The 23,641-nt window shown below is 36.7% G+C and overlaps 2 protein-coding genes across 2 annotated transcripts; one reads left to right on the top strand and one right to left on the bottom strand.

Annotated features, from left to right (window-relative positions):
- The first annotated feature begins 375 nt into the window (after positions 1–375).
- LOC137240892 (U4/U6.U5 tri-snRNP-associated protein 1) lies at positions 376–4,575 on the top strand. Its single transcript, XM_067767829.1, has 6 exons — positions 376–712; positions 1,115–2,079; positions 2,143–2,684; positions 2,753–3,520; positions 3,689–3,914; positions 3,984–4,575. Exons 1-6 carry the CDS (start codon positions 478–480, stop codon positions 4,131–4,133), a joined length of 2,886 nt encoding a protein of 961 aa, XP_067623930.1. The 5' UTR covers positions 376–477; the 3' UTR covers positions 4,134–4,575.
- LOC137240893 (protein-glucosylgalactosylhydroxylysine glucosidase) lies at positions 4,266–22,776 on the bottom strand. Its single transcript, XM_067767830.1, has 12 exons — positions 22,641–22,776; positions 22,210–22,565; positions 21,762–22,061; positions 18,572–18,672; positions 18,211–18,494; positions 16,896–17,128; positions 16,741–16,828; positions 5,924–6,115; positions 5,696–5,864; positions 5,453–5,636; positions 4,611–4,748; positions 4,266–4,547 (listed from the first exon to the last, which is right to left on the bottom strand). Exons 1-12 carry the CDS (start codon positions 22,748–22,750, stop codon positions 4,507–4,509), a joined length of 2,196 nt encoding a protein of 731 aa, XP_067623931.1. The 5' UTR covers positions 22,751–22,776; the 3' UTR covers positions 4,266–4,506.
- Positions 22,777–23,641: the final 865 nt, after the last annotated feature.

Here is a 23,641-nt window from a genome sequence, read left to right as displayed (position 1 = left end):
TCACTCAGAAATTTTTTATTGTCCATTTTACTTTTCCGCGCACGTCTGTTCCGTTCAGAAATTACTACGATTATGAGCTATTTCGCCATACACGCACGAACAGTTCGCGCAAATGTTCGCCAAAAATTAAAATATTTTGATTTTTGGCGAACATTTGCGCAAACTGGCAAACACCACCATACACGTCAGAAAAGGTTGCAGAAACATGACATAACGGGAATGTTCGCGGAAATGTTCGTGTCGTGTATTTGGCACTTAACGGGTACCTGTCTTGTATGGTGGTTATGGCGTTAATTAATCGATTATTACATTGATTTCCATAAGGTAGGTTCGATCATGGTGTTTCACATCAACGACATTCATTGAACAAACAAAAGCTGTCATTGAACAAACCCGTTTTCGTGAACGTTTGTCCGTAATAGACGAAAAAAAATTTCCTCCTGCAAAAAGTTTAATTGTAGCTCATAAATTATAAAAATGGGCACATCATCAAGTGGAAAAAAGCACAAGAAAGATAAAAAACACAAACATCGAAGTCTTGATGGAAATGAAGATGGTGTGGGTGCATCCTCCCACCGTCACCACAAACACAAAAAGCATAAAGAACACAAGGAGCGCCATAAACATAAGAAGCACAAAGAACGGGAACGTGATCGAGAAAAGGGGCGACGTGCAGAAGTGATAGCTGTGGAAGATATAGATTCAGATGATAGTAAGTGCGCCGATGAGCGCTGCTTGCAACGAAATACTTTGTTAGCTTTAAGGTTGTGCAACTTACTGTTTTAGCGGCGACTTTACGAGAGGTCAAGGCCGCTATTTTTTATGGTTTAGCATGCAATCACATTTATGCAAAAGCGATTTATGGGAGTGAAGTGAAGACTTGTATGCCATACCAAGAGTTGTACAACCATTTAAGGGTATATTAAAAATCATTGCGTTATTTCTTTTTCTTACTATTTTTCAGATCTTGCTGCAAATATAATCGGAATGTAAGAAAATTTCGCCACTATATATTAGAAAAGCGGTCTAGAAATTCGACATCTCCGTTTTAAGATCGATGATTCATAAAATGCGTTTAGATTGGGCATTAAAAAATTGTATTTCTCTCTTTCAGGTTCGGATTGCTTCGAAGTGCCGTTGGTTGATTTGACAGCTAAAGAACCCCCACCACCACCACAGCTCTCTAAACATCATATCGATCGTGACAAAGAATACGAACGGCACAAAGAGTTGGAACGTGTTAAAGAACGTTTGAAGGAAAAAGAGAGACAACGAGAAAAAGAACGAGAGCGGGAAAAAGAAAGAGATCGTTATGAAAGGGAGCGTATCGAAATTGACCGACGTAAAGCGAAAGATGTTGAACGTGAGCGATTGGATAGAGATCGAGAACGTGAACGCGGACGAGAGCATGAACGGCAGGAGAGAGATCGAGAACGTGAAAGAGAACGAGATCGGGAACGCATTCGTGAACGAGAAGTGCGCGAACGAGCTGAACGAGAGCGAACAGAACGTGAGCGCATAGAGCGTGAACGAGAACGGGAGCGAACTCGAGAACGAGAACAACGTGTAGAACATGATCGACACAGAGAACGTGAGCGGGAGCGTGATCGCGAACGAGATCACGTTCGTGACCGGTCAAAAGAACGACCGGTACGTGAAAAAGGCTCACCGTCTGCCATACCTGAAAATGGGGCTGGAGACTGTCTCTCCATCGAAGAAACGAATAAGCTGCGTGCCAAGTTAGGTCTAAAACCACTCGAATTAGATAATGGCCCCTCAAAACCATCAGCGGCTGTAGCTGCGGAAGCGAAAAAGGTAGCACCTGGTGAAAAAGACCTCGCCTCATACAAAGACGAATGGGGTGAGTTCTTACATAAACCAGCAACAAATCTTAAAGAAAAAGCTGAAGGCGAAAAATTACGTGAAAAACTGAAACAACGCAAAGAAAAGCGTTTATTAGAAGAAAAACTATCACGCGTACGTACACTGGGTGAATCGGATGAAGAAAACGATGATGTCTCCAGATGGGTAACACGCAACAGGCGCATACTCGAAGAAAAACAGGTCGCTCAGAAAAGGGTAGGTGTCTCAATTAAGTATTATTTTTGTGTGATTTTAACCAAATTATTCTTCTTTCGAAAGGCGAAATTGATTGAAGAAATGGATGCTGCATTTGGTGTTGGCGATTTAATAGAACAAGAAAAGGACGATGCACGTCGTAAAGCTTACAATGATAACAATTTGAAGGGATTGCGTGTTGAACATGATATGGACGAATTTACTGAAGGTCGCACAGTCATATTGACCCTAAAGGATAAAGGTGTTTTAGATGAAGACGGCGATGCGTTGATCAATGTGAATTTAATAGACGAAGAGCGTTATCGTAAAAATGTAGAAAATAAAAAACAAAATCCACTCAGCTACGGCTATAATGTATACGAGGAGCAATATGATGAATTTGGAAATCCAATAGACCGTGGCATACTAGAGAAATACGACGAGGATATTGATGGTAATAGGAAAAAGAAGGAATTTGTTATTGGTGATAATTTGGAAGAAGAGCGTGAACATCGCAGAAAATTATTGGAAATTAAAACCAAGTTAGCAGGAAAACGTTTGGAGACGCTTGAGGATGCAAGGATAGCATTAGCTTCAGATACATTCTCAGAAGCAGAGATAGCTAAGTAATTATTGTAATTTTTTGTATACAAGTTGAACTATTTGTAACATTTTGTTTCCTTTAATGTAACAGATTCAAAAAACCGAAGAAAAAAGTTAAAAAATTAAGAAAAAAATTAAAAGTCGAAGATCTACTTGCTACTAATGATGAGCCAATGGAACAAAATTTTGGTAGTCGCGGTGGACGTCATCGTGATGGAGGCGATGATGATTTAGACGTCGACATTAAAGAAACCGAGAAACATAAAGGTGAAGAAGAAGACGACGATCTTGAACGCATCCTGTCGAAAGCACGTAAACTAAAGCAAAGCGAAAATTTAATAACAAAACAATTTCCTATCGATGTAAATAGCATTAAGCGTGAAATCAAAGCAGAATTCGTAGATGGCGCAGATGGGGAAGGGGGTATACGTGGCGTAGATGATAATATTGTACTCAATGCTACCGCCGAATTCTGTCGTACACTGGGTGATATTCCCACATATGGTATGGCTGGTAATCGTGATGATGATTCCAATGACATGATGGATTTCGGTATGAATGATCATAATGAAGATCGTCACAATGATCAACGCGATGAGCCGGAATTGAGTCATGGGACATGGAATTCGGTTAATCCAGATGAAGTGGCACAACCAGCAGACTTTGATGAAATGGCAGAAAATGTTGAGGATGTGGCCATATTGGATGAAGAACCTGATGTAAGTGCTGGAGTAGCGAATGCGCTACGTTTGGCGTTATCAAAGGGATATTTAGAAAAGGAAGACCACAATCGACCGAGCAATTCCAAAATGGCTCATTTGCAAGCGAAAAATTATTCAATTGAAGACAAATCGCAAGTGTGAGTATAATAAACTAAAATATATCGTTAAAATATATGTATAATATACATATGTTAAAGTTGCAACTAAGCACACATATAGGTATTTTGTTCGAACTAGTACATACCACCACCTAAAAACTTAATAATAGACAAATTTTAATATTTCCTTTTTGTTTGTAATTTCAGTGAAGACGAAAAGTTTGGCAGACGCGATCGCTATCACTGTGGACCCATAATGGATTTCAGGGACAAAGATAATTTTAAACCAAATGTCAAACTGGAATATATTGACGATAATGGTCGTATATTGAACTCAAAGGAAGCTTTTCGTTACCTTTCACATAAATTTCATGGGAAGGGACCAGGCAAGAATAAAATTGAGAAACGTTTGAAAAAAATGGAACAAGAAGGCGTAAGTTTTCACGAAATCTTAGATTGTGCAAGAAAAATATTTTAAAAAATTTTTAACTTAAACCTGCAGCTAATGAAAACTATGAGCTCAACAGACACACCTTTAGGCACATTGACTATGTTGCAACAAAAGCAGAAGGAAACTAAAGCACCATTTGTTATACTCAGCGGTGGCAAACAAGCAGCAGCTGCAGTTGGAACGATATCTAAATATAAATAAGTTAATTCTGAGTTAAGATAATGTTTTGCTAATTAAGTAATTTTAGCTTATATTTATTATAAGCATTGTAGTCATATACTATTTGAATTAATTCTGCAAATAATGTATCCCATAAGCATTTCATCATATCAAAACCAAAAATGTAATTGCAATAGCCTCAAATATGTGTATGTATGAAATGTAATCAGCCGCCATCTTTATTATGCACTTCAAAAAAATGCTTGCATACATACATATATACATTTACGAAACATGATTACAATCACATACATACTATTACATTTTTACTTTTCTTCATATTTGCAATAGAACAAATGTATTCATAGCATTAGTTTGGAAACAAATTTAAGTAATTGCGATATTTAATACGTACTTAAATGGTGCGTATAAATGCTGCATTGTCCACAATATTAACTGAAATAAAGTACATTCTTGTTTCAAATTGATTTCTTATCAATGTTAGTTAAACCAACTTACTTGTAAAATTGTCATTTATCTTATACACTTCTGCATTGACCAAAAATTCAATATCTAAACTTCCTTTTTTCAAGCAGCACAATGTAGTGCCATTTTTGTGAATTTTTAAAGCAAATGTAGAATTCGCAAATTTGATTCCTAAATTAACGAACAAAAATTTATTTAAGTTATTCAGAATTTTTTATTACTTTCATGCATGCAAGCTCTATATTTCGACCGTTGATTAGAATATTAATTATTCTGCCAGTTTAAAAACTTATTTCTACTGACGTATCTCAACAAATTATTGGAAAACGTCATATCCTAACATGCACTTACTACATTTTCAGTTGATTCTGTGATAGTGCGCCCCTAAAATGTTTATGGGCTCACCATGGCCAGATCATTCCCACATACAATCTCTCAATCCAAGAGAAAGCTGCTAGGGTTCATCAAGGAAGTCGGCTTGGAGGAGGTGCTCTGAAGGAGATGAAGGCACACTAGACCAACGGTCGCAGTGCAATCCTCAATAAATTATCTATCCAGTGCGGCCTTCATATATGTTACCCCGTATTCGAATCGTCGGCCCATCTCTTCAGTCTTCGATACACGTGACTACCAGCATTCCATAAGCATTTCCTGGGCTTTATTATGCAACTAGATTTAAAAGACATATCTTTCGCATTTGAAAAAAAAAATGTATGTAGCTTGACAATTTTCCATTCGAAACGAGTTACAGAATAAAGCCCAAGTCAGATAATCTAGGGCTTTGAAGACACCATCTCAACAATGAACCACGCTGCACCCGACCTTACCTGACTTAACCTATGCTTGTAAGTTAAAAAGCCACCTTACGTGCTTACCATTTATAATAAAACCATAGTCAGCTATTAAATGTGCCTTCCGTACTTCCATCACCGAATGACCTGCATCGTGTAAATGAAAGCGGATGCCACCATAACCATTGATAATGGCTTGCAAAAAACCGCCTATGCCAGTGAGAAAATTCGCTGATCCTACAAAGCCCATTCGGTTTTCACTCCAAACCTACAGAATTATTAACCTTTGCTAAATGAAAATTGTATGCCAATTGATGTAGTACAGACTTTAAATTCTGGGCGCACATAATCCTTATAGCCTCTCTGGAAATATTTATTAGCCTTTTCAATTTCTCCCACATCCAAGAAGTTAATGGCAAACATCGACCATGACATAGCGGGTCCAGACGCGCGAGTGACGGGTTCATAAATGTTTAGATCGTTTAGGCGCGTAGAACTTGAGGTACGATAAATATTCAATATGCAATTAATTTTTCAAAAATACTAAATGTTTACTTATCCATTTGATATTGCAGAGGATATCCAAGTAGTATCACGTCGGCTTGTTTAATAATCTCGCCACGCTCGTAACCAAAATGCTGTGGATGAAAGTCCAATGACTCATCATACAAAATGTGGAGTCGTTGTGCGATATCTAGCCAATTAGCTGGAGGATCGAAATTTTCAGTACACAGAGGGCGCACAAAGCTGAAGAAATAAATAAACCGAAATTATTACAAAAAAATTTTTTACAAAAAAAAAAAAAAATTAAAAATGATTTATGAAAAAATAGTCATTTAGCTTAACTTTTAAAAGATATATTTAAAAAAAATGAAAACTTGATATTAGTTTTCTAAAAAACAGCATAAAATTTATGTTTGTTTGTATAAATTGAACACACCATTAGTTCAATTTATACTTATTATTAGGAATTCATGAGCTTAACACCGGCTTATAATAATTGAATATTCAATTATTATGTTTTTCTAAGAGAAACTGAAAAGAAAGAAACATTTACTGGCATATTGCGATAGTACCATTTCGAAGACCGCCACGAATTCATCGTCGGGAAATTTCGTAATGTTATCAAAGGTTTCACCGAGATTCGAACCGCGAATCACACGGTGAAACTACAGTTGCCTTAACTATCCTGCTTGTATTTGTCTCTTTGCTTAATTCAGTTTACCTTATTTCTACATTAACAACACAACTGAGACATTCTGCCTCTATTAATGAATGAATGAATAATTCGTGGCTGTTTTCGAAATACTACTATCGCAATATGCCAGTAAATTTTTCTTTCTTTCTTTTCAGTTTCTCTTAGAAAAACATAATAATTGAATATTCAATTTTTATAAGCCGGTGTTAAGCTCATAAGTAATAAGTAGAAATCGAACACACCATTAAAACAAACAAACATAAATATGTATAACTGAGCCCGAGTTTACAAAGCTTCTCATTCGTAACGAAAAAGAAACTTTACAAAAACAAAATCCAAATACACACAAATTAATAAAGGCAGAATGTCTCAGTTGTGTTGTTAGTGTAGAAATAAGGTAAACTGAATTAAGCAAGGAGACAAATACAAGCAGGATAGCGTAGTGGTTAAGGCAACTGCAGTTTCACCATGAGATTCGCGGTGATAACATTGCGAAATAGTACTATCGCAATATGCCAGTAAATGTTTCTTTTCAGTTTCTCTTAGAAAAACATAATTGAATATTCAATTATTATAAGCCGGTGTTAAGCTCGTGAAATCTTAATAATAAGCATACAATTTTATTAAAAATAAACAAGGTTTTTAATAAAAAATTATATCGCCTTGTACGTCCTGATGCCGCGCTGTTAAAAATTTTCCAAAATAATAAAATAAATTAAAATTAAAAAATTGCTTAAAATAAATGTGTCCATACATTAAAAAAAAGCAATTAGGCCAATCCCCGCGTCCACCGTGGTGTCATGGTAGCGTGCTCCGCCTACCACACCGTATGCCCTGGGTTCATACCCCGGGCAAAGCAGCATCAAAATTTTAGAAATAAGGTTTTCCAATTAGAAGAAAATTTTTCTAAGCGGGGTCGCCCCTCGGCATTGTTTGGCAAGCGCTCCGAGTGTATTTCTGCCATGAAAAGCTCTCAGTGAAAACTCATCTGCCTTGCAGATGCCGTTCGGAGTCGGCATAAAACATGTAGGTCCCGTCCGGCCAATTTGTAGTGAAAATCAAGAGGAGCACGACGCAAATTGGAAGAGAAGCTCGGCCTTAGATCTCTTCGGAGGTTATCGCGCCTTACATTTATTGTTTTTTTTTATAAACCGATACTGAGCAGCCACTCGTATGTACGTAAACAAATCAAGCATCATGTACACACATACATACAAGGCAGCAAAGAGATACTCATAAACGCATGTCATTATCAGCCGAAGTAGTACTCACATATACACACGCATATGGATACGAACTACAAATATACATGCATATGCTGGTAACCAACATGAAGTTCACGAATTTACTAGACATTAGGAGAAATGGGTGAACAAGGAAACCGAAAGTATAAAAGCAGAGCAAGGTGAGAAGTCAATAAGCAGTTTGATTTAAACACGCCATTAGTTGTGAAGTAAGAGTTATTGTGAAGTACTCTCAAAATAGTCTATTAAATACCATTTTGCATTACTGAATATTGGAGTTATTTATTCAACAGTTTAGCGATTCGAACGTAAGCAGAAGGTTTGGAATAAGCGGAATTTCACTAAATTCGTTACAATATAAAATACATAATTTAAAACTTTTGCAGTTGCAGAATTTTTTAACTTATATTAAAAAACAAACAAATTTTTCTTTTTTGGCCGAATTTTATGTTTAAAAGTCTTAAAAAGTATCATTATAAAAGAAGCTATCTATTTCGAGATAAAAATCTTACACATAAAATTTGTTTAAAAAATGTTTTTTTTTTTTATAATTTTCACTGATTAATATGTATTGTAACGAATTTGCTGCAAATCCTCTTATTTGCCCTTTTGCTAAGTTCGTATCACTAAACTGTTGAATAAATAACTCCAATATTGAATAATGAAAAATGGCCTTTATTAAAGTACTTCTATATAACACTTATACTTTGCTACTCGCTGGCTTAATAACCAAACTGATTGATAACTCAAATCAAACTGAATTACTTTTTACTCGCCTGCCCCGCTTTTATAGTTTACGCTGCATACTTCTAGGCTCTTCGATTTCCAGAACTTACCAACTATTTCGAGTGTTTATAGTTCTCATATAGTTTCTACTTGTTTACAATTTTCTACTTTTCAGCGTCTCTCAGATGTATGTGAGTTTGTAGTTTACAGTCTCTCGCACACACATAGGCGTATAAGTAAATGCATCTGTGTGTGACATCTCTTTCGGCTGCCTTATATATGTGTATACATGATTTGATTATTGACGTAAATACTGCTTGGCATGGCCTTAGCATCGCCTTAGTGATGGTATAGCTTAGTGATGCTAATATCCGTGACAGTATGAATAAAATAAAAAAACATTTTTCGTTTTGTGGTTTCTAGAAGCAACCGATATGTTTTAAAAAATATATATTTTTTTTAATATATAAGAACTTGTTTAAAAAAATTGTAAATAAAATGTTTTGTAACGTACAACTGATTTTTTTTTGGTTTGCTAAGAAAGTTCTCACAAAAACAAATCTAAACTTAATTACAATTTGTTGACTGAGTTTGAGGCCACAAAGTAAATCACAATGTTTGTTTTTGTGTTTTAAAACTTCTAATTGGTCGATACTTCGACTTGACTCTAAAGTCCTTTATAGGAACGGATGGAAACTTAAGATTTTTTTCGCTCCAAAAATAGCTACACGTTTTTTACTTTTATTAAACTCTAACTTAGATCAACATTAAAAAAATTCTAAGAAAAAACAAAAAAAGTATTATAGATATTTATAATTTCTTCCCAATTTTTTTTTGGAGTTCAACATTGTCCCTATTTTTTTTTGTCAAACTAAAAAAAACTACCAAAGGAATAATATATTTAGCAATTTTTTTTTATAAAAATATTTGAAAAATTTGGTTTAATTTCCCAAAAAAAAAAAAACTAAAATAATTTTCAATCTTGTCCTGTGGCAACCGGCTCAGACATAACTGGGGTGGCAACCCCACACACGAAAGAACAAACCAAAAGCAATCACCAATAATGGAAATGCAAGTGCACTTAACGGCTTACTAAAAAGTTAGATATACTCGAAGAGCGAATCGATCAACATACCGGTGAAGACGTGAAATATCATTTTACCTTAATACATTTTCATTTGTAATATTTAATATATATAAGTTCCATAGTTTTTCTGTGTAACATAAAAGTTACGTTAATTAAAGTTTTATTAAAATTAAACGGGTTTGACTACAGTAATGACCACATTGGTGACCCCGCGGTAAAAACGGTGATACTGTAGCAAATCTCACGACAAAAAGTGCTTTTTACACCTAATCGCAGTAAATCGCATTAAAATTTAAATTTATTATAATTTTAAATCGAGTACTATACAAACATCACGCCATCAAAAATCAACAAATATTGTCCGGTGTAAAAACCACAAAATCAGCAACAATAACGGCGCTCGAAAATAACGGAATACGATGCCCGGTAGCGACAACTCGAACGATAGCCATAAGAGCAGCGACGATCCCGCAAACAACGACAACAATGCTGCTGGTAACGCAAACATAGGCGTCGACAGTGGCATACCGCAAATCAACGCAGTTTTTGGAAAAATACCGTTCCCTAAACTGAACTCAAAATATAATATAGAATCGTGGTTTATAAAAGTAGTCGCATGGTTCGAACTGCATGGTTTCGGTGTTGGCAAAGAAAAGGATAAATACACCGCCATCATCGCCCATGCTGCCGACTACATTCTCGACCAAGTTTTTGAGCTAGTTCGCAATCCTCCAAATACGACACCGTACACTACGTTGAAAAATGTCATCATCGAAAAATTCAGCGACTCAGCCATGGCACGTCTAGATAAGCTCACAGGTATTCAGTTAGGCGACGGAAAGCCGAGCCATTTGCTAAGCCAGATGCAGCGCAAAACGCCACCAAAGGCGAATCCGTTATACAGCAGTATTGGCTCAAACAGTTACCGGAATCTGCTCGGACTGTTATTGCTGGTATGCTGCAGGCCCAACCGAGCACCCCTCTACATCAATTAGCCATTACGGCTGACGCAGTACTCGACGCGCTCAGCCGCGACTCCAACGCAACATCATCATCGCGAGGGCCAACAGTCGGCGCCATAGAAACATCTTCCAGCCGCGTCGCTCTACTAGAAAAAAGAATAGACAAGCAAGACTCTGCTCTCGAAAACATCAACGCCAAGTTAAGACCGATAATGTACCAAAATCGCAGCTGTCAACGAGAACGTTCTCAAAATAACGTTAAACGTGCAGGCACACCACACCGCAGCTCCAACGTAGACCAGTCACCGACATGCTGGTATCATCGAGAGTATGGCACGCAGGCTCGCAAATGCAGAAGTCCATGTTATTTTCCAGTAAAGAAAGCGGACAAGTCAAAAAACTAAAAGCCGCAGTAACAATGATGCTCGACAGTTGCGGCAGTAAAACGTCATCGAGCAAACAAACACAATGCGAACTCGAGGTAAAATTTTCCGAATTCACTCAATCTAAACGTTTTTTCACCCTAGATAAAATATCGAACCAACATTTTTTGATCGACACGGGGGCCGAAGTATCCGTTATCCCATCAACTCGCGCTTGTCGATTGTCAAACAAAAAAGGCAAACCAATTTACGCTGCAAATGGTACGGTCATAAAAACCTACGGTCTATTACGACGCACACTCGACCTAGGCCTTCAACGCAAATTCACTTGGGATTTTGTTGTAGCCGATACAAAATACGCAATCCTCGGTGCCTACTTTCTTCGCCATTTTAATTTAATAACTGACATCAGCAATTCTGCACTTATGACCAAAGTTCAATATGAACCAAGCATTTGTAGTTTCGAAGCATCGACGGCAACGAAAAGTTCGTGTGATACCACAGAGGTAGAAAATTTACTGCGCGAGTTCAGTCAAATTACCGATCCTAACGCCATAGCGCCATCGCTGATACAGACCGGGTTGACGCACTGCATCGAAACGAAAGGTCCACCTGTGTTCGCTCGACCTCCGATAGCATCTAACAGCACAAGCTTCACTTGAGACAGGTCTTCGAACACTTAAGGAAGTTCCATCTCACCATTAACACAGCAAAATGTAAGTTTGCACAGACACAAATTGAGTTCCTCGGTCATACGGTCATGACACACAGCATCAAACCGCTACACGAGAAAGTACAGGCGATCAGCAACTTTCCCTTGCCCGAAGCCGTCAAAGAGTTGCGTCGGTTTCTGGCAATGATAAACTTTTACCGTCGTTTTTTGCCAAACGCAGTTCATCACCAAATACCACTCGTAAAACTAATTTCCGGCAACAAAAAGACCGACAAAACTCGAATTAAATGGACTGACGATACAATTCAGCACTTTAACGCATGTAAGCAATCCTTGGCAAATGCAGTGTTACTAGTCCACCCAGCACCTAATGCGAAAATATCGCTAAGTACGGACGCAAGCGACGGCCATCGGCGCAGCTCTTCACCAAATTATTAATGATGAGTTGCAACCTCTAGCATTCTTCAGCCTCAAACTCACGGAAACGCAAAAAAGGTATAGTACGTACGACCGCGAATTGCTCGCAGTATACCTGGCGATCAAACACTTCCGAGACATGCTAGAAGTAGACCATTCGAAGTCCGCACAGATCACAAACCGCTGATATACGCCTTTAAGCAAAAGTGCGACAAAGCATCACCACGGCAACTACGACAGTTGGACGTTATCAGCCAGTTTACAACGAACATTGTACACGTCGCCGGCGTTGAAAATACCACGGCTGATACCCTCTCACGCATCGAAGGACTCGAGTCAATTAGCATCGACTACGACCGAATTGCCGAAGATCAAAATAAATGCACTGAGCTGAAGAAACTCATCGAAGGTGACACCTCTCTGCAGCTGAAAAAAGTTCGTATACCCAATACGAACCGCACAATCTACTGCGATACATCAACATCAGAAGTTCGACCATATATACCGCAAGCGCATCGAAAAAACGTAATAGAGAAAATACACAACATCTCACATGGCGGTGTGCGCGCAACAACCAAGGTTATCAAAGCTCGCTTCGTGTGGCCGAATATGGGTAAAGACATCGCTAAAGAAGTACAACGATGTCTAGGCTGCCAAAGATCTAAGGTCAGCAGACACGTCCGCTCAACACTACAGCAATACTCATTGCCATCACGCAGATTCGAACACATAAATATCGACCTCATCGGACCACTCCCACCGTCTAATGAGTACCAATACTGCCTTATAATCATCGATCGATATACGTGTTGGCCAGAAGCGGTGCCACTGAGAGATATTTCAGCAGAAACAGTCTCCAGAAAGTTAGTTGCAGTTTGGTTCGCTAGGTTCGGTATACCAGCACGCATCACAACCGATCAAGGTAGACGGTTCGAGTCACAGCTGCTCAACGAACTGTCTCGCATGTTGGGGATCACATATGCGCACAAAAGCATACCACCCACAAGCAAATGGTATCATCGAACGTTGGCACCGTTCCCTGAAAACAGCGATAACTTGCCATGAACGCCAAGATTGCATCAACCTACTGCCGATAATCTTACTAGGACAACGTACATCATTCAAACAGGATATTGGAACGACAGCCGCTGAATTAGTCTATGGTACAACATTGCGGTTACCTGGACAATTCTTTAACGACACCAGTGTCTTTCGTCCACAAGCAGAATTTGTTAAAGAGCTCACCAACGCAATGCACGAAGTTCGCCCATGTGTTCATACGTAACGACAAGACAAAACCAGCATTTCAACCAACATACGATGGTTCATACCCTGTTGTATCCAGACGTTCTAAACACTTCACTGTAAAAATCAATCACAACAACGTAAACATATCAATAGACCGGCTGAAACCAGCATTCACCGAATTTGAACAATCACACTCGCAACCAAAAACAACATCGCCACAAGACTGTAGGGATTCATTTATAGCACCACAACCAGTAGACCAAACACAGTCGTCTGAAGCAACCTCGCCTCAACAAGGTCCAACACCATCGTCATTGAGCACGTCACGATCACAACAAACAACTACGCAGGAGCCACAAACAAACCGTTCCGGACGCAGAATAAGACTCCCCGTCCGCTTCAGGACGTGAAGGTCTGGGGGGGAGCAATGTGGCAACCGGCTCAGACATAACTGGGGTGGCAACCCCACATACGAAAGAACAAACCAAAAGCAATCACCAATAATGGAAATGCAAGTGCACTTAACGGCTTACTAAAAAGTTAGATATACTCGAAGAGCGAATCGATCAACATACCGGTGAAGACGTGAAATATCATTTTACCTTAATACATTTTCATTTGTAATATTTAATATATATAAGTTCCATAGTTTTCCTGTGTAACATAAAAGTTACGTTAATTAAAGTTTTATTAAAATTATACGGGTTTGACTACAGTAATAACCACAGTCCTTTATTGTTTAAAAAACGTTACCTAAAAAACAACAAACTGTTTTGCTCCAAGTACAAACGCATAATAAGTTAGAAAAATAGTTTTTACAAAGTTCTAATAAAAATTAAAGCTGCGTTATTTTTTAAAGAAATAAAAGTTTATTTACTTGGTTTATTTTTTAACTAAGAACAGTGCCAAATTTTAAAATATAAAGAAATTATTTAACATTATTAGAAAAAAAATATCTTCAAACATTTTTATTCCTCAATCCATCTAAACCTTTAAAATAAAAAAAAAAATTGAACCTTTTCCAAAACGTTTTAACATTTTGAATAATTCCGTAGTAGGTGTGAAAAGTTTTAAATAAACAGAGATTTAATAAAGAATATGAATAAAAAATATTTCCAAAAAACAATTTTCAAACAAATAAAAAAAATCAAGGTTCCCTTTCAAAAACCAAAAAAAAAAAAAAACAATCAGCCCAATTCTAAACGAAAATTCCGTGCGAGTTTTCTCCCTTCTCCCATTCCTCGTATTCTAAATAAAAATTCCTTGTGAGTTTTTTCACTTCTCCCTTTCCTCCTATTCTGAACAATGTTCGAAAAAGCGGAAACCGGTTATGGGAGAAAAGTAGGTATTATGAATGTGAGGGAGAGGGAGATTTCTCTGCCATTTCATAGGAGTTTTTTCACTTGTTGAATTAAAGGGAATGCATCAAAATAGTTAAAGGAAATTGGTTATTTTAAGAAAGAACACTTATTTGTACAAATTTGTGCTAAAAGATGTATTTATATTCTACCACAATATTCTCACTGTTAATACAACAACAACTACAACCACAATATTCTTTATTTTAAGTCGAAAAGTATATCATAAGCAACGGTAGAGCTCTTGGTATACAAATTTGATGCAGCCATCCAGAAATTACGCATGGATTTTTTAATAAGGCTTAAACAGATTTTGGCATATGATGAAGGACGAATTCAATTCAACTTGGCCGCCAGAGAATTGCTTTGCTGAATGAAAGCAGGCAACTCCGGCAGATTTGTGTTATGCGGCCGTCTTCTTCTTATGTTCCGCTGTTGATGTTGCTGTGGCACCAATTCATTACTCATTTCAGTGAATACCACATGAAATGCAATAAATACTGTGCAATGTTTATATTTTATTTCTTAATTTCCAACAAATTTGCAACAATAATTAAACTTTTCAATTTTTTAAACAAAATAAGAAATGTGCAACGAAATTTCAATTGACAAAACAGCTGACTTCGAAAATTCGAAATTCCTATTCCCCAATTATTGTTCTCCCTAGGAGAACAGAATTGGAGGAATTTTTCCGCGGGAATAAAAAAATCCGCGAGAACAAAATTCCGCGAGAATATTTAGAATTGGTCTGAATATTAAAAACTGAAATTTTTACTATGGTAGACTTAAAATAATATTTTTTGGTTTGAAAAACAACAAGCAAATTATGTCTAAAAACAATTTAAAATATCCCATAAGTATGCTAAGCTTATATTTAATAATAAAATTATTTAATAAAAATTTTGGTTTAAATGTCTAAACCAAAATAATAACAAAAATAAAATAAGAATTTTTAGCAGCTTTTGTTTGTCAATTTAATTCAAATCATTTTTGCTCCAAAAACATTACCTTAAAGAAATAAATATTTTGTTTACTTAAAAAGATATTCGAAAATTGAGAAAAAATTGATATTGAAACTTAAAAAAATAAAAAGCAATTTTATATCACAAAAACATCACAAAATATTAAATTAAAAAACTATTTTTTATAAATTTTTATTAAAAAAGCTTTGTTATTTCCTAAAAAGTAAAAATTTTTTTCTTAATTTTTTTTCGTTTTTAACTAAAATGAAAACGAGAATTTTATACTAATATAATTTTCTTTATCTAGGAACAAAAAGTTTAGAAAATGAATATTATTTTTTGGTTCTAAGAAGCACTAACATTTTTACATATGAAAAACAAATTTTTTTATAACCATAAAAATGCAAAGTTAAGGGGGAGGGGGTTGGGTGGGGGAAATTTATATTCTAAAATACCTAAATTATTAAGTTTTTCGAGCTCAAGGCCACGCATAAATAAAAACCAAATATTTTATATCTTTCAATAAATATACTTGTTTAATGTTAATCGATATTTCGACCTTAATCTGAGATCATCCTCAGGACTGAAAAGATTTACGGTATTTATTTGTTTACATTATATTGTTTATATTCGTTTAATATGTAATCTTTTAAAATTAGTCGATCAGGCACAGCCAAGAGTGTAAGTTGTGTTATAAGGATGTACGTAAAATGCACTTTTTGATGTTTTTATTGTTTTGTAATCTTTTCAGTCCTGAGGATGATCTCAGATTGAGGTCGAAATATCGATTAACATTAAACAAGTATATTTATTGAAAGATATAAAATATTTGGTTTTTATTTATGCGTGGCCTTGAGCTGGAAAAACTTAATAATTCTAAAATACAAAAAAATTTTTTTTTCAAATGCTGGTAAAGCCGAAAAGGTACAAAAGTTTCTTATAATAAAGCATATCTTTTTAAAATTCTTAATTTTTATTTAAAAAACAAAGTTTTTTCAATTTTACACAAAATATATTATAAAACAAATTTAATATTAAAAAAAAAATTTTTATATTTTTTTCTTTATGAATAATAAAAATATATTCCAAAGAATAATACAATTTGCTCTTTTACCTTGTAAACTCCAGCGCTTTCTTGGTCACCACATTTGTATAAACATTATCGGTTACATTGGCGTGATCCTCATCTGGCCCCATAACATCTGTGTAAGGTTGGAGTTTGTGAGCACAACTTCGTACAACCGCATTCCTTTTCTTACAGAAATCTACCTTTAATGTGATACTTTTGTCCATCATCATACACTCGGCTAACCAGAAAATCAGCTACTTCTTTCCCCATTGGCCATGCCACGCGACACAACCATTCTGTGGAATGCGTAACGGCGTAGTGTTGTTGCAGTGCAAAGATGATATCCGGGGAGATGTGAATTTCTTGCGTCGAAATCTCTGGACAGCATGGGTTTGTCACATCCGTGCCAGTGTAGGCGCTTTCCCATGGGAAGCTAAAATTAATTATGTGTGGAGTAATTTAATGCAAGTACTTATCGAGGGTGGAGAACACAATACTAGAGAGAGTAGCGTACGCCAAGGCTAGAGAAATAAAGCTTGGTGAATTCTAGGTTACGAGATGTAAATGAAAGGTTTTGGGTTAAAGGTTCCGAATTTTTATACTCCCCAAATAGCCTTCAAATTCTTAGATGCGGCGAAAAACTGTTTGATATGTACACATCTCTGTTTACGGTATGAGGGAGTTCAGAATGTAAGCGTAAGTCAAAATCGAAGCCAAAGCTAAAGCAACCGAAACCGGAAAGCATGTTATCAATTTGTTAGCGAAGTGCTAAGGGCTTGTTATCGATAAGTTATACGATCGATGAAAGATACGTCACGAAGAAGGTTATTGAAAGGTTCGACAAAACACGCCATTTGTTATCAAAAATTATCGATGTTATCGAGATATTATCGGTTTATTTTCGAAAAATTATCATTTACCGAAAAGTTATCGATAATGAATATTAATTTGTTATCGGAGTGTTATCAATTTGATATAGAAAAATTCTCGATTCGTATTCCAAAAGTTATCGATCTAAAGCAAAGATTTATGGATTTCTTATCGGTGTATTACAAATTTATTATCGGCATCTGATCCACGTTTCATCGGTTTGTTTTGAAACAGATACCCATAAAAGTTCACAATAAAATCGGTAACGCATTTATAACCCAGCTATAACAAGCCCATAACAAACCAATAAGAAGCCGATGACTTGGCGATAACAAATCGATAACTCGACTGTCGATAATAAAACAATAACTTGTCGCTAAGGGTTGTTATGCATAAGAATACAGCGAAGCTCTTTTCGAAGAGTCCGAAGTTACTTGTTTCTGCGAAAGTTACCTCTGCTATGGGTTAATTTCACCTCCTGGGCGAGCTAATTGATACTCACGCCCTCTTTTTTTCTATTGCAGTCGTGTCTCGCGTCTCAGAGCTACAACCTAACTGAAATTCTTCACTTGCACTACTCTAAACAACAGTACGTCCAACAATCATGCACATACACAAAAAACATATATTTACACTTGCACTCACCGGGCACCACGATAACCGGTTTTATTTGCATTATATCGCGCACCAGACATGTGATCGAATCTATATTCAAATAATTGATCAGCCCAGTCGGTATTGAGTTGAGTGACAGTTGGTAGCATCCAAATTTCTGTATCCCAAAAGCTATGTCCTTCATAGTCTGTATCAAGTTGCCCACGTCCTAGTCCAGTTGGGCTGAGACCAAAGTAGGCGTCATTAGGTTGTTTGGTATGCAACGATGGCAAGGAGTTGGCCAAATAGAATATACCAGCGTTAATTGTTTGTGACTGAAATTGTGAGAAGTATTTTAATGTGTTGTATGGTTAGTTCTTGAAAAAGTACGAAAGCTTGAATTCGAACATACCAACTCTATGCTGCCATCAATTTGTATGTTGAAGTTTAGCCAGAAATTGTGCCACTCATTCGTATGTTTTTTCAGAAGATTTTCAATTGTAAGTGTCATAACTAAAACGGAGCAGAAGTAAATGGTTTGATGTACAAGTCAACCGGCATAAAATTTTCAATGCGAAATGAGGTTAAATGTTTCAGCTAAGGGCGGTTGTAGTTGGTTGATACGATTGAATGAGCCCCTTGGTGTACAACTTATAAATCCGTTTTCACACAGAAACTTAATCGAATAACAATTGTATTTAATGAAATAATTAACTTTCCCTTTTCATACAGAGCCTTTTGCTTCATTAAGCGAACACCTGTCAGCAGCCCCAAAAAATATTTCGTTTTTACAAAAAATAGTTAAAATGAAAAGCAGCCGTTTCCTTCTTAACTATAAATGCAATCAAAATAAAATACACGTGGAACTATCCATAGATGTTGCACCTAACCAAATATGTGCCTATTTTCGAAAAAGCCATATTATCTTTTGCAGCAAATGCAGGGAAAATTAAATTTTGATTTTTTTTCGTGTTTTCCTATTTTTCGTAAATTATTGGAAGTAATTTATTTTTGACTGTCATTTGTTACATTGACAATAAAATTCGAAGCACAAAGCAAAGCCGACTAGATTTTTCACGCGATTAGGCATTCAATAAAGCAATAATGAGATAATTAAGAATTTGTATTTTGTATGGAAGATTGAGTTCAATTAGGGCTTTAATGTAGAAAACTTGACTAATTATTTCATTAAGCCTCTGTGTGAAATTGGCATAAGACTTCAAAAAGTGAACTTTCTTGTTATTCAGTCAGACTCAATAAAGAGCACTCGATGCTTCCTACTCGCTACTAAGCGAACTATCCACAATTTTGAGAAGGGGGAAGTGCGCGCAATGGTTGCGTGCACAGGAATGCATGTTTAGATCCCGAGAAATTGATAGTATAATTTCCCGGAACTTCCACAACACACATTGTCGAACTACGAAGCAGTTAGAGTGCTAGAAAACGCTTTTTGTAAAGTTTGGTTGTCCATACAGAGCAAAGTCATTCCGGTTTACATTTTTTACACAACATAAGTAGTCAATGTCCTATAGAATAACAAATACTTCAGCTTGGAAAATCAAACAATACTACCCAAAAGAAAAGTGATTTTCGTCAACATACGCTTAACTGAGCACCCTCAGGCGTGACCCAAAGTCAACTGGGCTCAGTATTAGGATCAAGTCGATATTGCGCCTCCCCTAGGCTACAATGCGGTAGAATTATCGATAAGTGTAAATACATGGGAGGTTCTTTCACAGCCCCAAGCAATATTCAGTTGCCCATCTACAAGTTACTGAACTATCGATTTCTCGCAGGAGATGGCCATAGGATCCTCTTGACGTATACAGACAGATTAATTAGATCACCAAGCCCGTGCAGAAGACAGTGATTGTTGTTTGAAGTTTGATTACCTTCGCTATTGGATTGAGAGTTTGTTTCAACATCCACAGATGCATAGGTGATAACTCATCGGATTATAAAGGGGTAGATCCATTGCATTGCATTCTGATAAAGACCACATGTTTGATTGAAAACTCAGTTTGGCAGTTAAAGCTTACAAAGTTTTCCGCTCAGAGTGGGACGTCCATACAAGTTTGCGAGCTAGCATCACTCTGAGCTATTTAACTTCAGAAGGTATCGGAAAGGAATACCCCTTGGAGTTATATATAATAGGCTTATCTAGGCAACTGTGTCTACGGAAAAGAACAAGACTTGTTAATGTAGGGTTGTCGGATATCACATTCTCAACAAGTTTTAAGCATATTCAGAGTAGTTTGCACATCGAACTCCATTGGCTTAAGCACAGATACCTGACTTATTAAGGAACATAAGATATGCGGCAAAGTAGGGGACAATAATAAGGGTTGCGGAAGTGCCGATCTCCGCAGCCACTCATGCGATATATTAATATATTTATTTATTGGGTTTTCTTCATGAGAGTTTTTGATATGAATTTGAACGAGGCGGACTGCTCCGTGCGATATTCACTGAGTTTTCTTCGGAGTAGATAGAAGAGGACCGAAGTTCCTCATAAAACTAAACTTATAGTGAAAGTACTTACGGGTATCATCACCGGTCACCCTGCTATTGATCCGATGTTTCGATAATGGCATATACCAAGAGGCTCCATCTGTAAAAGCTGTCAGTATGAGAAGATAAAGGAGTCGATTCATTTCGCCCGATTTTTTTTTTGCTCATATCCAAGACTGCAGACATAACGACTCCGTTTTTCATCAGATTGTCAGAGGCAGTGGATATAGCTCTTTCGCTTCTAAATGGGAAAGCACGTAGTTGCTTGAAGACTAATTGGTTAGTATCTGGTTGGATAAACGTGCCTCACCCGGCTCTATTGAAGAGTTACAACGAACAAAAATGTGTCTAAGGATAAGTGTATGTAGTTCAAATGTACGCACTCTCAATCAAACTTAACAAACATTTCTCTGAATGGAAGTGTGGACAGCTCAAATGTACACCCTGATATGACGTTTTTCTGTGGTTGAAGAGATATTTGCTCCAGATCACATAAGTCTTACTGATGCTCCAGATCGACCAAACCTAACTCAAGCTAACCACAGAAGATGGAAAATTCCCAAAAAATTCTACTCTAGCCTAATAGGTGAATGAATCGCAAAGTTTATGTCAATGTAGACAAACATTAATCATGTTTAACGGTCTCTCATCATACCTGTTCAGAGTGCCCGAAATATGTATGATGCATCACGTAATACTTACGACGCCTATGTAAGAAGGGTTCTCAATGAAAATTTATCTGCCTTGCAGCTGCCATGCATAAAATATGTGATTTGAATATCCCTCCTATTTGTAGTACAAATTAAAAAGGAGCATACAAAATTATGTGAGAAGCTTGGCCTTAATCTTCACGGAGATAAACCGCACCAAGTATTAGTTTTTTGCGACGGCAGTAGTTGGCAGCAGAAAAAAGGTTAAACATCCACTTAGCTGATAGAGAGAGACCTGATCTCTCTTGGAGCTTCCAATTAGCATCAGCTAAAGCGAAGCAAGGTTAAGTAGCGTAAATTCTTAAACAACCATCATTCGACTCGAATTATATAAAAACCTTATACTTTAAACTTAAAACCTATATCAATTAACATATTTACCATCTTCCATTTCCTTCCGTGCCACCTTTTCATTTCCATCGGCAGTCATCACATAACGATAGTAAAAATCTTCTTGCCCAGCGGGTAATTCAAATGTGCGACTGAGCTCATTTTCCCAATCGTCACTAAATGCCACGAAAATTGTACGCAGTTCTGATTGAAAATCCGGATGTTCTAATTGGCGTGTAACACCGCGCAACATTTTCGTGCCGAATGTGGAACTATTAGTTCCTAATGGTGAAAAATCAAAAGCATCACTTTTACTTCCTGGTTTGCGACTCAAATGTATAAGCAGCGGATCTAAATGTAAAAGAAGAATTTGAAAGAAAAAAAAACACACACACAATATCAAAAACAGCGGAAGTGCATTTCGTGCTGATTGGATAGGTCTCTCTAGAGATCATTCATAAACTTTTGTAAACTTTTATTTTCATATTTTCATACTTACCAAAGGCGCCAGTGTAATGCACAAAAAGTTCATAGATCAATGCACGATTATAGTAACGATGTGGATATGTGCGCTGTTCCAATTGTACGTGCAACCCATTGGCTTCATAAGCAAATAGCCAACGGAAATAACCATCTTTCAGGTTTAGTTCATAAGTATCCGGTATGATGTTGAGTTCCCATTCTTCATATTGCAAACGCGATACACTCAGATTAAGCCAATTGGGTATACGCGCACGACGACTATTTCCAGCTTCACCATTGTAAATACCATTCATATAGATGGCGTCACCGAAAACTGTATAACCTAAATGACCGTTACCCAGAATGGGCATAAAATTTAGATCGGTGGGTAGCCTGCAAAAAAGTGACTGATTGCATTGAGTGATGAACTTTAAAAGTTGTGAGGTCTTTTTTTAATGTTTTACTCACTTCTCAGTTTTGAGTTTATAAACGCTGTCTTCGGCTGTGATATACAAAGCACTTGCTAAAATCAACAAAAATATCCCAAGAACAACGATAGGCGTCATTTGGCGTTGCATTTTCTACTCTCACTAGTACGTTGCTACTTAATGAAGTATGATTAAAGCACTGAACGCTTAATTGATACACGATACAGTATGTACGATATATTATCGATATTAGGTCTGATACCAGCGATAACTTCCGATAGCTAAAACTTAATACAGTCTAGTAAGTTGCACCGCACCACGAGTCGTGCTCGTCGTGCTTGTTTGTAACTCTATTATATTAGCTTCACTTGTATATATGCTTGATTGTAACTCTCTAGGCTAGGCGCGCAAAGGAGAGTTAAGTTGCAGACATTGGTGCTTTATCGGTAACCGTATCGGTAACCTTATAACAGCTGATTCGACCAATCTTATGGGAATCAATGCAATCAATTATTGATGCCGCTAAGGCCGTAACCGTATCGTAGCCAACCAATTGGTTTTTGGTTTACCTTCGTAACGATAAACAGCTGATTACGTTAGGGATACGACTACAGCGATACGACATACGGCACCAATGACTCCCGCTTTAAACTTATCTAGCGGCAATTATTGAAGACTCGCGACAGTGGTTAAATAACTCGCTTCAAATCGAGTTGCATTTAATAGCGGACACACGAACAACTTCAAATATCTAAGTTTATTATAATTATCGATAAATAAATATACAATCCCTGGTGATCGTTTTACCAGCGTTATCAGAATTTTGCCAGCACTACTCATTGCTGCTGATAAAGCTTGCATCTTTATTAAGTTATCAATGTATGAGCTAAATATGTTTTTGCTGGGGAACGACTAAAGTTCGCTTAGTTGATTTTTATGTTCTTAGTTTTAACAAAATAATTAAAAACAATTTTTTAAATTAAACGGTTTTATTGAAAACAATACTTGCATGAAGTAATAATAATACTAAAAGCTAGAAAA

The sequence above is a fragment of the Eurosta solidaginis genome, chromosome 2 (genome assembly GCF_040869045.1).
Source record: "Eurosta solidaginis isolate ZX-2024a chromosome 2, ASM4086904v1, whole genome shotgun sequence".
Taxonomy (NCBI): Eukaryota; Metazoa; Arthropoda; class Insecta; order Diptera; family Tephritidae; genus Eurosta; species Eurosta solidaginis.
The sequence above is the reverse complement of the archived record's forward strand: the minus strand, read 5'-3'. Positions and strand labels throughout refer to the sequence as shown.

What these genes read in the sequence shown, in the direction of transcription:
- LOC137240892 (XM_067767829.1), top strand. Translation starts at nt 478, where the DNA reads ATGGGCACATCATCAAGTGGAAAAAAGCACAAGAAAGATAAAAAACAC. An exon ending in AGATATAGATTCAGATGATA is followed by an intron (nt 713 to 1,114) that starts GTAAGTGCGCCG and finishes TCTCTCTTTCAG; the next exon opens with GTTCGGATTGCTTCGAAGTG. An exon ending in TCAGAAGCAGAGATAGCTAA is followed by an intron (nt 2,685 to 2,752) that starts GTAATTATTGTA and finishes TTAATGTAACAG; the next exon opens with ATTCAAAAAACCGAAGAAAA.
- LOC137240893 (XM_067767830.1), bottom strand. Translation starts at nt 22,750, where the DNA reads ATGCAACGCCAAATGACGCCTATCGTTGTTCTTGGGATATTTTTGTTG. An exon ending in AAAGCGCTGGAGTTTACAAG is followed by an intron (nt 6,116 to 16,740) that starts GTAAAAGAGCAA and finishes TTATTTCTTCAG; the next exon opens with CTTTGTGCGCCCTCTGTGTA. An exon ending in CTGCAATATCAAATGGATAA is followed by an intron (nt 5,865 to 5,923) that starts GTAAACATTTAG and finishes TCGTACCTCAAG; the next exon opens with TTCTACGCGCCTAAACGATC.